The sequence below is a fragment of the Arvicanthis niloticus genome, chromosome 14 (genome assembly GCF_011762505.2).
Source record: "Arvicanthis niloticus isolate mArvNil1 chromosome 14, mArvNil1.pat.X, whole genome shotgun sequence".
Lineage (NCBI taxonomy): Eukaryota > Metazoa > Chordata > Mammalia > Rodentia > Muridae > Arvicanthis > Arvicanthis niloticus.
In genome coordinates, this window is record NC_047671.1 from 1,312,827 (window position 1) to 1,327,357 (window position 14,531).

Consider the following 14,531-nt stretch of genomic DNA (forward strand, 5'->3'; position numbering starts at 1 on the left):
TGGTCTTTATATACATTCTTTTTGATTTAACATAGAAGTATACTCCCTTTTTAATGTACAAAACCAAACATATTAAACTGAACTGTTCCACTTCCATGAAAAAAAATACTCATAAGACACATGTAAAAGATATTCAGTTATATTTAATAACCAACACTGATATAAAAATTTGCTCCTTTTCACTGGAAGTTCAAATAATAAGTGTTTTGACATCTAACTACTTTAGCTGTTGCACAGTGTTGATTCACATAGAAAAAACCTATTCTGGTACTGTTCCTCAAGACAAGGGATTTGCTTATATTTTTTTCTTGCCCAGGGCACTGCTTATTCTATCTGTACTATAGACAATATACAAGCTCAACCCTTACAAAGCTTGAAACAAACAAATAAATAAACAAACAAACACTGAATTCATTAGATGGCATTGCTACATCCCTTAAGTGGCTCTGACAGCATAGGCTGAATAAGCCAAGTGGCAACACTTACTTAGGATCCAAAACAAAGAGGGTCCTAAACTTAGCAAAGACAAAAATGGAAAAGCCAACCAAGAAGCAGACCTTATCTTTTCTCAACTCTGAGAAACAAAAACAGATATAAAGAGCCAGATAAGCCCCTTGCCTCGGTTTATATAACTTCTATATTCTAGATAGTACTAGCCAATTCTAGCCACTAGAGAAAGTATTAGTTGATCTGAGTACAATTGTCTTTAGATACAATAGTAAGGACTAGTAAATAGATTCTTTAGATTTGTCTCTTTCATGCAAAGACACATGTCATGTTAACCATGATTAAGAAAAACAGACAATTAGAAAAAATACAGAACTTAGAATGAATTGAAAACAAAATTCTAATATTTCAGTCTGGAATCTACCTTCTCCATAAAAGAGAAATGAAACAGTAATAGTAGTAGTAGTTGCTATCACTACTACTAACAACAACAAACAACAATAGCAAGTTGACTGTAGAAGTTCTAATAAAATACTTGCCTTCTGAAAAAGTATAAATGACTTGAATAGGGCTATATTTTAAAAATAATTTTTGGTGAAGATGGTATAAATGTCTTAGTAGACAGAATATAAGGAAAGATATGGCCATTGTAATCACCAACTGACAGCAGATAACAGATGCCCGCAGGGGTCTGCACAAGAGTGGGACCATCGACAGTCAGGCACTTGGGGGTCTTAACCTTCACTACTCAACTACTTACTACTGATAGGTTTAAGAAGATGGGAGTGACTGCCTTCATTTATGTGCCCACTAGTGACTCCATAATTAAAGTCACAGCTGACCCTGGTCAAATTTTAAGAGTCATAAAATAAAACCAAAAGGCATGATTCTGGGAAAGGAACTGGTAGGAAGGAAGAGAGATTGGTTAGGATATGAGTTAGATAAGAAAGGGCAAGTAGTGAGAGTATAAAAATGCTTTATATGCATGTATAAAATGCAACACAAAACTAATAAACAAAGAATTAAAGAGTTTAAGGCTAGTCTTATGGGTTGAATCTCTAATTTCCTCCCAATGCTCCTACATTAAAGGCTTTTCCCCCAATGTAGCCCTTCAGAGGTAAGAACTTTGAGAAGCAATTATTCCTCAAGGGCTCTAAATGCATCAATGAATTAACACATTGAAAGTTTCATAATTTAGTTAATTCCTGGTAGGTTGATGGGAACTTTAAGATTTATGGTCTTATTACAGGAAGTAGATAGAGGTGACGATAAGGGGAACATTTGACCCCAGTTCCTCCTCTGTAACTATCTTTTGCTTGCTACATAGCATGAACATCTCTGTTCCACCACGACATGCTTCCCTGTATGATGGTGTACATTACTAAGGACAGGCCTAGAAACAATGAAGCCATGTAACCATGTGCCCAAAGCTCTGAAACTGTGAATTAAAATATGTCTTTCCTACTTCAGGTTGATTTTCTCAGACATTTAGTCACAGAACTAAAGGTTTACTAGCATAGCTATCCTGTCTTCTAAAAACTGGATTGCTTCAGAAAACTTACTTTTGAGCATATGTTGAAGTGGTTTTTCTGTGAAACAACTAATACAATTCATCTTAGCATTTAATTATATCATTTCTCTTGCTGAACTAAAGATACATCATAGTATCTTTACATTTCAGCTTGGAAAGTATGACATCTAGTGGGAGCAGAATGATTATCCCACTTTCTACATAAAGGTTTACTTTAGCACTAAATACAACTCCTTTCCTTTGAAACAATAGGGAGGGGAGGACAATATAGGAGATAAATTTTATTAATGTCTACATAATTTGTTATCATATATACATATTATATACTTAAACTTCTAAAGACAGAGGTACCAAACCTTTGCTTTCCTAATAGGTTCTACAACACAGTTATTAATAATGTATACTTGAAAAATTAATGTGTTTTTAATTTAGAAGAAGTGCTTTTGGCATGCTTAAGCAAAAGTGAAAATGAAAATCAGTTTCTAGGAAGAAGTCACATATGCAAGAATGAGGACATGTAAAAGTACAAACAAAGGTTACATATTGTAAAATAGTTTCTCATACAGGTATTTAGAAATTTGTTTGAAATTATAAGTAGTATATTGGAGTGACCTGAATATGTATACTTACTCATTCTGCTTTGCTTTCAGGACAATTAATGACCTTTAATTATATAGGCTAAGTTTTTATCTACTAATAATGAAAACATTTTAACATGATTCTACTCTTGACTCAATCAGAAAAGGTAGAAAAGAGGGGCTGAAGACTCTCAACTGAAAGAATGTAGTTATGACTGTAGCAAGTCAATCCTGGTTGAAATTCCAACCCTGCCCCTTATGGTACTGTTTATCATAGTTACTTAACTTTAGAATGACACACTTATGTGCGAAAACAAAAGGGTGTCTACCACATGTGGATAATTGAACATATTAAACAGGATATCTTAACTAAATGCAGAGCAGGAGTCTTCTCAGAATACACTTTCAAAAAAACATTATAATTCTAACCTATATCCAATATTTTATCCCTACTATGCAAATTCAAACTTATTTAGAGACTCAAAATGAAACACTATGTGTTCTTTTCAATTACCATTGTTTCTGAGGTGGAAAGAGAGCTTGGCTCATGATCCTGAATAGATGTCCCAGAGGGGGCCCTCCAAAACTTGAATGAGTCGTCTAAACCTGACAACAGAGAACAGTTAATATGACATTCCCCCAGGATCTCCAACAATCAACAGAATATTTACTCCTTAAGAAAAGAACCACAAACAAACAAAGGAATGATATTTTTCACTGTGTTTGAGAATTACTCAGAGGTGGTTGGTGTATTTCCTCCAGAGCATCTGCCCTAGGGATTCTAACAGCCTACATTCCAGTGAAACCATACATGCACACCTCTAACAAACACCCAGAATGCATCAGTGCAGATTGGCTCAAAAGCCATGTTAGAAATGACAGTGAATCATAAAATCAAAACGCCCGAAAAACTCAGTTTTCTAATAGAGACAGTTATTTATAAAGTTCAAAAGCTTCATTAAATGCTACTTTCACTCCCCTAAAAAGGGAATAAAAACTTAGTTACAAATTTAAATAATTATAAATAAATTCATATTTAAGTAATTAAAAGTAATAGAATTTTATTTCAGCTTATTCTTTATAATATATATTTACACAGACATAAACAAATTTTATTTATAATTACATATACATCCTCATTAGATAGTGAATAAATCCATATATCTGATGGATTTTTATTTTGTATTGAACCTTTTCTGTGTTAGGTTAAGATTCTAAAACATTACATTTAAATATTAATTTTAAAATTAAAGCAATTTATACTAAATGGGTATTCATTTTTATAAAACCATAGCATTTATGCATTATTACATAAAACTTAGAAAATAAGAATATCTACAAGAGAAGTAAAAAGTTTTCAGTGAGATGTTCTGATACATTTATGACATATCAAAATTAAATAGTTTTATTTAAACTTTTACCAAATAAGCTAGAAGGCTTAGTTAGAAAAGATCTCACTCATATGAAAGGGGACAAAAAACCCTAAAGAGTGCCAAGAAATAGATATCCTAAAAACCTTTAAGATTGTACTATAGAAAAAAAAACTATAAACTTTACTTAAGGCCATAAAATAACTTAAGAAACATTAAGATGATGTCAAGCATGGTTTCCATGAAGAATTGATAACACAGAATAATGTTTAGACAATGTTTAGAGAAACAGAAACTAAAAAGAAAATGTGCATAAAACATATGAAACAAACATGATGAAAAACATGAAAAAAATGATGCTAAGAAATAAATCATATCAGGGGTATTCTCTGGATTGTATGCAGAACTAGAGATAATTTGTTCTGGTGAATCAATTCATGTTTTACTATTTTCTAAATGTTCTTTAGTGAACACATGCATTTTTAATGTCATTTTTTGGATGTGTAGGTAGTATGCAGGCTTATTTAAGTATTCACATGTGCATTCTTTAGTGTGGAGGTCAGAGATTTACTTCATGTCTTCCACAGTTGCTCTTAACACTTTGTATATTAAAAGAGGGTCTCTCACATGAACACAGGGCTTGTCAATTTGACTAATCTAGCTAGACAACTTGCTCTAGGGGTTCTAGACCACTGTGTACACCTTGGGTGCTGAGGATCCAAACTTCAGTCCTTCCACTTGTGTTTTAACCAATTAGTCATCTCCCTGGCTTCTCAACATTATTTAACAGAAGTTATATTTTGTAATAATAATGATAATAATAATAATGATGATGATGATGATGATATTATACTTACCATTTAAATCACTGCATTCTGTCGTTTCAGTAAAAGCAGAAATATTAACATCAAACATGTATCTTCCTACGTAACAATGTTTCACCATGTGAGTCAAATGTTCATAGAAATGGCAGTGATATAAAAGGGCCTGGAGGGCAGGTTTTCCTGAAAGTGAAAGGCCAGAATCCTCATCATGGACACAGGGACCCTGTGGGGAAGACAGAGAAAGCATACTGATTTAGGAACTCATTTCTTAAGAAAAGAAAAAAAAAAAAAAAAAAAAACCCACTGCATCTCACTACCAGGACAAAGGTGCCCCAGGTCCTACCAGAGTCCTTCTAGTATGGCAGCTTAGACTAGAACAGAAAGTACTTTGCTTTACTGGTCTCTGCTGCTTCTTAAGTTTCTAAAGTGGAAACTTCTAGATTATTTGGAAACTCGCTGATGTAAAATGATCATTTGCTAGGGCACACAGTTAAAAGGATGTTTTGCTGGAGAAGACATGTGAAAGAATGTTTTCCTGAAGCAGACATAGGTGAAAGGCTATTTTGCTATAGTGGACACATAAAATGACAAATGATGAAGGAGTATAAATATGACCCCATAAACAGTTGGGGACGAAGCATTGGTTTGCTTTGCTCTGCCTCAGTATTCTTCACTAAAGACATGCACGTATTGGTTTGCCTTGCATAGCATTGTTGAGTTCTGCTTATGTTAATGTAGCCATTGAGAGAAACTAGCCAAAGAACTTCTTGTGAAGTTCCTGTGGCTTCTTGCTGCTTCTGCAGGCTCACCTTAGGCCAGTTGGTAAGCTTTGCATATTCTTCAGGATTGAACCACAGCTGCTGGTTCATGTATGGTTTCTACCTGCCAAGAGGACTGGACTGAAGCTGCTGGTTTGCGTGTAGTATCTGCCTGCCAGGGGGTCTGGATGGAAGCTGCTGATTCGTATTTGGTGTTTGCTACTGTACTGAACTGCTGACAAAGAAGACTGAGGTCACCCCCAAAGAACTCATGCTAAACAGATCCACTTCCCCATATCCTAATAACTTTTCTCTTCCACTGCCTCTGGTGGATAGTGGGCAAGAGGAGAGGTTGAATGTTTATTAAAATAGGCTGCAAAAAATTTATGTCTACAAACTTCCTCTGCCAGAAGGTTAAACCTCCTGAAGGGTCAATTCATAAAAATGCTTCTATAAAACAATCATTCTCAACCAAGTAGTATCTTTTAACCAACACATGATAGTAAAACAACTATAAATATCTCAATTAATGTGGTCTAAGTAAGTGTTTGAAAGTGTACCAGCTTAGCAGTAAGTCAGCAAAAATGAACAATTTAAATATAGAAGTCTAGAAGAAGCGGGTCAAGCAGATCAGGAGAATGGATTCAGAAGGCTATGCTTACTCGCCATGGTCAGTTACAAGCAATGTGGCTCTTCATTTATTTATAAGTTATTCTTTCAAAGAAACCAAGGGCTTCAACCATAGAGGTGCATGCTCTACCACTGCTACTCCACTGTGGTCCTTTAATACATGACTTTATTAGAGACCATGAGTGAGCTATTTGTCAAGAAAAAAAATTAGCCTTACGGTTACCACTACAAAAGTTATAGTACGCTTAAGTGTACATAGCATGATAAAGACAAGATAGAATGCTATAACTGCAAAACATAACAAGCAAACCCCTTTGTGACTCAGAGAAAAAACTGACAACCTAAAATTGTGGTTTTGTTAAGGCAAGCTAGAGGTGTAGCTCAGTAATAAAGCATTCACCTCTTATACAGGAAGCCCTGAGCTTGATCCCTAAAACTAAAAACAAACAAAGACAAAGAAACCATCACTCAAAGTTTAACTCCAACTGAACTAACATCAGTCAATAAAACAAAATCACTAAGGTAACATAAAACCATTGTTCTAAATATATTCTGTAATGATTAATTTTACCTTGCATTATACTACTCATTTAAAATTTTAATTTATTTTATATATTATGTCTATGTAATTGTCTCCTCTATCATGGCCAGAATCCTAAATTCCTAAGTATTTACTGAAAGCAAGTAGAGAAATATAAATTACATAAATCATGAAAACAATAAAAACTACTATTCAGAGCTCTTTACAAAAGCTATATCTGCTGAGTCTTTACCCCACTGAAGGTCTACTGGACAGATGATGGGAACAACCCTTAGAAGGCAAGTTACAAACCTACCATCTTCTGTGGTCCTGCTTTTCTATCTTTTTTTTTTTTTCTTTTTTTTTCTTTTTTTTTTTTTGGTTTTTCGAGACAGGGTTTCTCTGTGTAGCCCTGGCTGTCCTGGAACTCACTCTGTAGACCAGGCTGGCCTCGAACTCAGAAATCCGCCTGCCTCTGCCTCCCAAGTGCTGGGATTAAAGGCGTGCGCCACCACCGCCCAGCCTGCTTTTCTATCTTTAATAATGGTGGTAAAATTAGAAGTAATAAATGTTGTCTATAACAATTTTAGCATTTATTCTCTGAATTATAAAATTACAAACATATCTAACCAAAATATACTTATCTTTTATTTAATAAATTTTTAAAACATTCTTTTGCTAGTCTTTCTAAGAAGATAAACTAGATTTAAGAAACAAAGATAACAGAAGATACTATATTAAAGACATAAAACTCCAAACTAGTTTATCTATAAAAAGAATTAATATAACAAAAAGTGGTATAAATCTAACTATGACATAAAAGTTTGGGAAAATCAACACAAGACACCCGTTATGGGATTCATTTCTGGAAACATAAATCATAACAGTGTTAATCAGTTTTTCAACACTAACTATAAATGAGTCAAGCCCAAAGAAGAAATAAGTTATGTTGATTCATGGTTTCAGAAGCTTCATTGGCTAGCTCCAATGAATTTAGGTTTGTGTCTAAGCAGAAACATTATAAAATAAGGGCATAGCAGATGAGTGGTGGCCACCCCATGGCAGCCAGGAATCAGAAGTTAAGAAAGACCAAGAACAGGAACATCTACCACACATAAACTGTATCCCTCAAAGACATGGCCCCCAGACTTCCTACAATAAGGCTCATTCCTCAACTACTACGCTGCTACATGGTACCATCAGATGGCAGCAACCCACCAGTACACAGACATTGGGGGCATTTATAATCAAAACCATAATATAGATAAAGGCAAAGTCATTTTCGAAAGTAAATATTAAAAAAAAATAATGAAGAGCCAAAAAGTATAGAATAGCGAAGTGTTAAAAACACATACATACACAAAAAGAATAGCATGTGCACAGAGGGTTAATTACCTCTGAGTGCTGCCAGAACACAGAGGCAAGATACATCAAGAACAGGAAGCACATGCACATACCAGACTTCATTTTTAAATTTTGCTCTTAGGATTGGGGATATAACTCGGTTTGTACAGTATCTGACTAGCATGCACAAGGTCTTGTCACCATATAAACTAGAAATGGTAGATAGTACATGCCTGTAATCCCAGTACTAAGCAGGTGGGGAGCCCCCATAGTTACATAAAGGAATTTAAGAGTAGCCTAGGTTAGAGACTCTCAAAATAAAAAAATAAAAAATGGGACAAGCCCAACTGAATAATGTGTGTGTGTGTGTATACATATATACATACACACACACAAATAAAAGTTGTTACCCAGGACTGCTCCCGGTACATGCGTGGTCATCCATGGTGCTACATCCCTCCATCTCTCTCCCCCACGTCGCTCCTCCTCTTCCTTTTCCTTTTCCTCTTCCTCTCCTTACTCCTACCACCTTAGCTCCTCCTACAAGGTTCATCATCAAGGATAGTCCCTGCCAAAGCTACAATGATCTGATCAACTAAACAAAAAGACACAGAGTGGCAATCTGTGAAACAAACCAAGTCTTGAGTTTATGTTGAAGTGAATAAATAGTGAACAAGTGAGTAGCAGTGAAGAATAGAAAAAATTTTGGAGTAGATATAATGAATACAGAAAAAAATTACATAATTACAAAATCATTAGTAAATGTCATATAATTGCTTCAGACAAGTTAAAACTAGTAAAGGAAGTTGGATGAAAAATATACCAACAATGTGTCAAAATATTTAACAGTAGAAATAATAGAGAAATAGGCAATCACCAAGTAATCAATTAATATAACCAAAATAATAGAAAAAAAGAGATAAATCTGATACATCATTTCTATGTGTTTTATGAAAATACTGAATAATCCAAATTCAATCATAAGGAAACAAGTAATACTAACTGAAAGACACTGCAGAAACTGAGTAGCATGCGTTCTTTAAAACAGTTGTAAGTTTTGAAGAATTAGAAACAATTTCAGATGAAAACAACTAAATGTAAAATGTATTCTAAATTGGATACAAATTGTATTTCCTTTGTTCATAAACAAAGTAAGTATAAGTATAATGATCCAGGAGATAAATGTCGCCAATGTCATGCAGCAGGTAACAGCTGAAATCTGCCCTTCTTTAGTTCATCTTGATTCAGTTAACTATTAAACAAACCTTATGTTTATGAAACATCCTTGGTACAACTGCATAACAGACTAGAAAAACTTAAGAATTATTATTATCACATAAGAAAATGTCCTTGTTCATAGGAAATTCATTCTTCAGTATTAAGGGGAAAAGCAGCAGTGTGTCCGTGATTTGCAAAAACTATACAAAAATTTAAAAAATACCAGATAAACAGTTTGGTTTCTATTGTTGAGGTAGATATACCATGACCAAAAACAACTGGGGGAAGAAAGGGTTTATTTGGCTTCTGGGTTATATCATCCACTCTGGAGTGAAACTAAACTCAAATCAAAAACTGAAGCAGAGACCATGAGACCATGGGGGACAGCACCTACTGTCTAAATTCCTGCTTTTGCTCAGGACCACCTGCCCACAATGGGCTAGGCTCTCCTCTATCATTTAGCAAGTAAGAAAATATACTTCATTCCCATGCACATGATGCTTGCGTGCTTGCACACATGCACTCACAAAACATTGTAATGGAGGTAATTCTTCAACTGAGATTCCCTCTTCCTGGGTGTGTCAGGTGGACAACCAAGGACAACCAGCACACAGCCAAATTAACACACATATGTAAAATAAAAATGGGTAGTAAAGATGAATGAAAATTGTATTGTTTCTGTAATTTTCCATAAATCTACTATTTTTTCAAAGTAAAAGATTAAAAAAATAAAGTACATCTGCCAATTCAAAGCTCTATTACATATGTAGAAAGCAAAGTAAGAACAAGCATAATATCTCCATAAACTATCAATAACTTAGCATATTAAAACACATGAAAATGCCTATATATTAAATATGATATGCTTTTCAAGGGAAGAATAACCTATCATTACAGAATTTATGCATAAGCCAGCAACAGAATACATAAAACATTGTAAAATGCTAGCCTTCCCCTAAATCATGCCATTAGCTCCAGATCATTTAATTTGATCAACTGCATGTCCCCAGTATGTAGGCACTAAACAAATGTCATAGGCATAGACAAAAACAAAAACAACAACAACAACAACAACAACAACAGAAAGCCAGATGATCCATCTCTATTAGATTTCTTATCATAATCAAGTCTAAGGTTAATTATAAACATTGCAGAGGCTGACAAAGTAAACTCAGCAACAAAATCAGTGACATCCAGAATTAACAACCTAGTCTGGTTGTGGTACACTAGTTTACAAGCACAGCTTAGCTGAGAACTTCAATACAATTTTCAGCACTTTGACACAGAGAGTGACAAGCCTTGACAATGCAAGTGAGTAAAGGTAAGCCTCTGTAAACATCATTTTATAAGATACGCCCCATATTTGAAAGAGCTACAGAATGTAAAGATTACTGTAACAAGAGCTGAGTTCTCATACACAGCAGGAGGCTGGCTCCCTAACCACTAACAGAAGGTGTGGGTGTCCACTGGAGGCCAGGGGATATAGTGTGTGCATATGCTTTCTGTCTGCTCCCCCTCTTTAAGTTCATTCCAACCCCAGCATGTCTATGATACAAAACAAAGCCTTCACTTACATAAGGCCAAGAATGTAAATTGAATGCTTCCTACACGACTAAACCAGAAAGGCTAAATCAATGCCAATCTACTCTCCAGAGGAAACTGGGAGAACACTTTTTTAAAACATAAAACCTATCCCTGGTGGAGTACTTGCTGCCTAGCATAAGAGAAGACTCAGAGGTAATAGCACCTACTACGAGAGCCTGATGACCAGAGCTCCATCCCTGGAACGCAGAGAAGAGAAAAGAAAAACAGACTTCAAAGAGATGCCTTTGACCTCTCAACCCGCATAGTGGTGCAACACATATGGACAGACAAACAAAAAGACACACACACCACACACACACACACACACACACACACACAGGCATACAATACTAATGATGCTAGAGAAGAATTAGGGCACTAGCACTGATTGCTAACTTGGCTTTATAAAGACTGAAGTGAAGAACCCAAAAGATAAATGCCAGTGGACTATGCAGTGGTGACACTGAAATCTGCATTTCTCAAGCTCAGCTTGACTCAGTAACTATTAGTGTATATTCTGATGCAAATTTAAAAGTAAACAGATTTATAGAGGATACTGGGGAGTACTATATAAAATTATTATAAGCATATAATCATAAGGATGAAGATAAAATGATAAAAAATACATCTTATGCCTACAATCAGCCTACTTTCATATTCTCCAAATTACCTACTAAAATGTTAACTATTTAGTGACTTGATATTCACTATTTTTAAAAATCTAATATAAAGAAAAAGAGATAAATCATGGTCCCAACTGTACACTAACTCAGGAAAAGAAAAAGAAATTTAATATGATTGTATTTTTAAATACAACCAACTTTATCTATTATTAAATTATAGAGACAATTTAATGATGTGTACAAGAGACTCTATAATGCCACTGACTATGTTGCTTCACCAAGCTATTTCAAACCTTTGTGATAAAACTTCTGAACTATATGAGGAAAATAGTTCACAACTCCAACAATTATACCAGTTAGTAGACCCCAAGCTTCTAGAAGAGTACCTAGTGCTAAACATTACTAATTCTAAAAGTATTAACCACTACAAAAAAGATGGTTTCTTACATTTTTTTTAATGCTTTATCAGGCTGGGTATGGTGGCACAGGCTTTTAATCCCAGCTCTGGGAGACAGAGGAAGGGATACTTCTGTTGAGTTTGAGGTCAACCTGATGACCTCATGAGTTCCAGGCTGGCCAAGACTATATAGTGAGATCTTGTCTCAAATAAAAAAATAAAATAAAAACAAAAAAAGCAAATAAATAAAAATAAAATGTTTATTGAAGGCTGGAGAAATAAAGATTTTATTGCTGGCTCAGTGATTAAGGACACTTTTCAATATTACAGAGGACCCGGGTTGATTCACTGAACTTATCTGGTGACTCTGTGTCCAGTTCCAAGTGATCTGACATCTTTTTCTTACCTCTATAAGTACTAGCCACATTCATACACATACATGAAGCCAAAACAGTCATACACATAAGTAAACTGAAATTTTTTTAATTAAAAATTTATTGTGTGTATATATGGTATGTGTGTAATGGGGGTTATATATGTGCCACATGCAGCATATGTGTAGAGGGTAGAGGACAACTTTACAAAGTCAGTTCTCTTCTTTCACCTTTGCTGGGCCATTTTGTATTTCAGGATAGCATTTAAATAAAATCAAGCATCAAACAGTTACTACCCTCTAGTTAAGAAGTACTTGCTGCCGTGCACACAGGTTTTTAAGTAAAAAAAGTTTAGCCATTCTTTGGTATCAACAAGGGACTGGTTCTTAGACTCTCAAAAATACCAAACTCTGTAGACAGAGATAATTGTGTATTATCTATGCATATTCTGCTGTTTAATTTAAAAGCTCTCTCTAAATCACTTACAATAACTTAATGCTATTATATGTGCTTGTCATGCTATACTGCATAATATTATAGATAGATAGACAGACAGACAGACAGACAGACAGACAGATAGATAGATAGATAGTCTATGATTGTTCCATACAATTACTTTTTCTTGAATGTTTTTAGCTCCTGGCTCCTGGTTGCTTAAATCCACAAACATGAAATCCACAAATACAAAGGGCTAGTTGTACACATATGCTGAAAATTTAAAACTAATTAATATAAAATATCTGCTAGATTCATAACCACTTATACCCACCTGCCAAGTATAATCCTTTATAACTTCTGAAGGCATTGGAATTACAAGGAGATTCTGCAAAATAAACGCAGCCTGAAAATTAAAAACAGAAAATGTCAATGCTGCCATCTTGCTGTCATCTCTGAAATAACCAGTTGTTGCAATTGAGGCTGTATGGGCAGTGATACAAGCTGAGACCCTCACAAGGTCTCAAACTCTGCATTCCTTACTAGCTGATAATTGATTAGGTGATGACCAAACCATGAAGTTATTCCATAAGAAAATATAGTTTTTACTATTTCAAAATTTAATTTTATACAAAAAATGACTAGGATAAGACATTCTAGAAGCATTTAAGAAATATGCATAGTCTTCAAATCCCTTTGTAGGGTTATACACATAGATAGCAAACATCTCTCTTCTCCTTCAATTTCTTCTTCTTTCATACAAAAGTTCCTAATAAAGTTAAAGCACAAATGTCCAACTTTACCTATCAGAATATAAGATGACTGAATGAAATAATCATACAAATATAAGAACTGATTTTCATTCAATAGAAAATTTGTTATAATCATGTTAAGAGAATTACAAAGATGCTAACAGTAAAGTGTGCATCCATCTTCACTGGAAGTCAATTTAAAAGTTTAAAATGATCAAATCAAGAAAAATCCCTAAGTGTAAGATTCACCACTTGATACTATGACAGCAACTAAAAAAAAAAAAAAAAAAATGGGCCTTATGCATTTGCCACTGGGTATTGGATAATGGTGGGCCAGGAACTGTTTATGTCTTCAGGAACTATTCGCTTGTCATTTTTAAAACTACTAGAATAAGTCATCACCTGACAGAAGAAGCAATAAAACAACAACAAAAAGCCAATTTGAGCTGACAAGATAGCTCAATGGGTAGAACTATTGACCCAACTTTGGTCCTCTAGAATCCACAAGATGGTGAAAGAGAACTGACTCTAGGGATTTGCCCTCTGACCTTCATAGGCACACATATGTACACAAATAAATGACATAAATAAATAATTTTAAAACATAAATTTAGTGTTTATTTTCTTCTCAAGTATCATTGACATATACTGTGAGATATTATTTTGAAAATACCTTATTAATTAAAATACATTATTAATGGCCTAAAAACATTAAATGCCTATAAATGTTGAGGTAAAATAAATATGTTTTGTGAATTATTTTGTGATGAGAAAATAAAAATTCAACATTAAAATATATCACTTCTGGGACAGCAAGATGGCTTATCTAGTAATGGCACCAGCTGCCAAGGTGTATTCTATCCCTAGAACCCACATGAAGGAAGGAGAGCAATGACTCTCCTAAGTTGTCTTCTGACCTCCACAGCAGAACATATGTGCAAGCATATGTGCATATGCATAACACATATACAGAATTAATTAATTAATATTTAATACAAAAATTTAAAGTATCCTATCTTAATTTTATCAGAATAAAGGACTTGAATTTTTTATTGGATATTTTATTTAGTTACATTTCAGATGTCATCCCCTTTCCCCATTTCCCCTCTCTAGAACCCTCTTATCCCATCCCCCCTCCTCCTGTTT

At 34.5% G+C, this 14,531-nt stretch overlaps 1 protein-coding gene across 6 annotated transcripts in view; it reads right to left on the reverse strand.

Annotated features, from left to right (window-relative positions):
• Rttn (rotatin) overlaps positions 1 to 14,531 on the reverse strand; it is a 164,236-nt gene that overhangs the window by 54,141 nt on the left and 95,564 nt on the right. For all 6 annotated transcript variants that reach the window (XR_013103594.1, XM_076912332.1, XM_034518621.2 and 3 more), the window contains 3 exons: positions 12,968 to 13,039; positions 4,784 to 4,973; positions 3,071 to 3,162 (listed from right to left, as the gene is read on the reverse strand). Coding sequence is in view for 5 of the 6 variants with exons in the window: in XM_076912332.1 (XP_076768447.1) it covers positions 3,071 to 3,162; positions 4,784 to 4,973; positions 12,968 to 13,039 (354 nt within the window). In the remaining variant the exon portion in view is untranslated. The remainder of the gene's footprint in view (positions 1 to 3,070; positions 3,163 to 4,783; positions 4,974 to 12,967; positions 13,040 to 14,531) is intronic.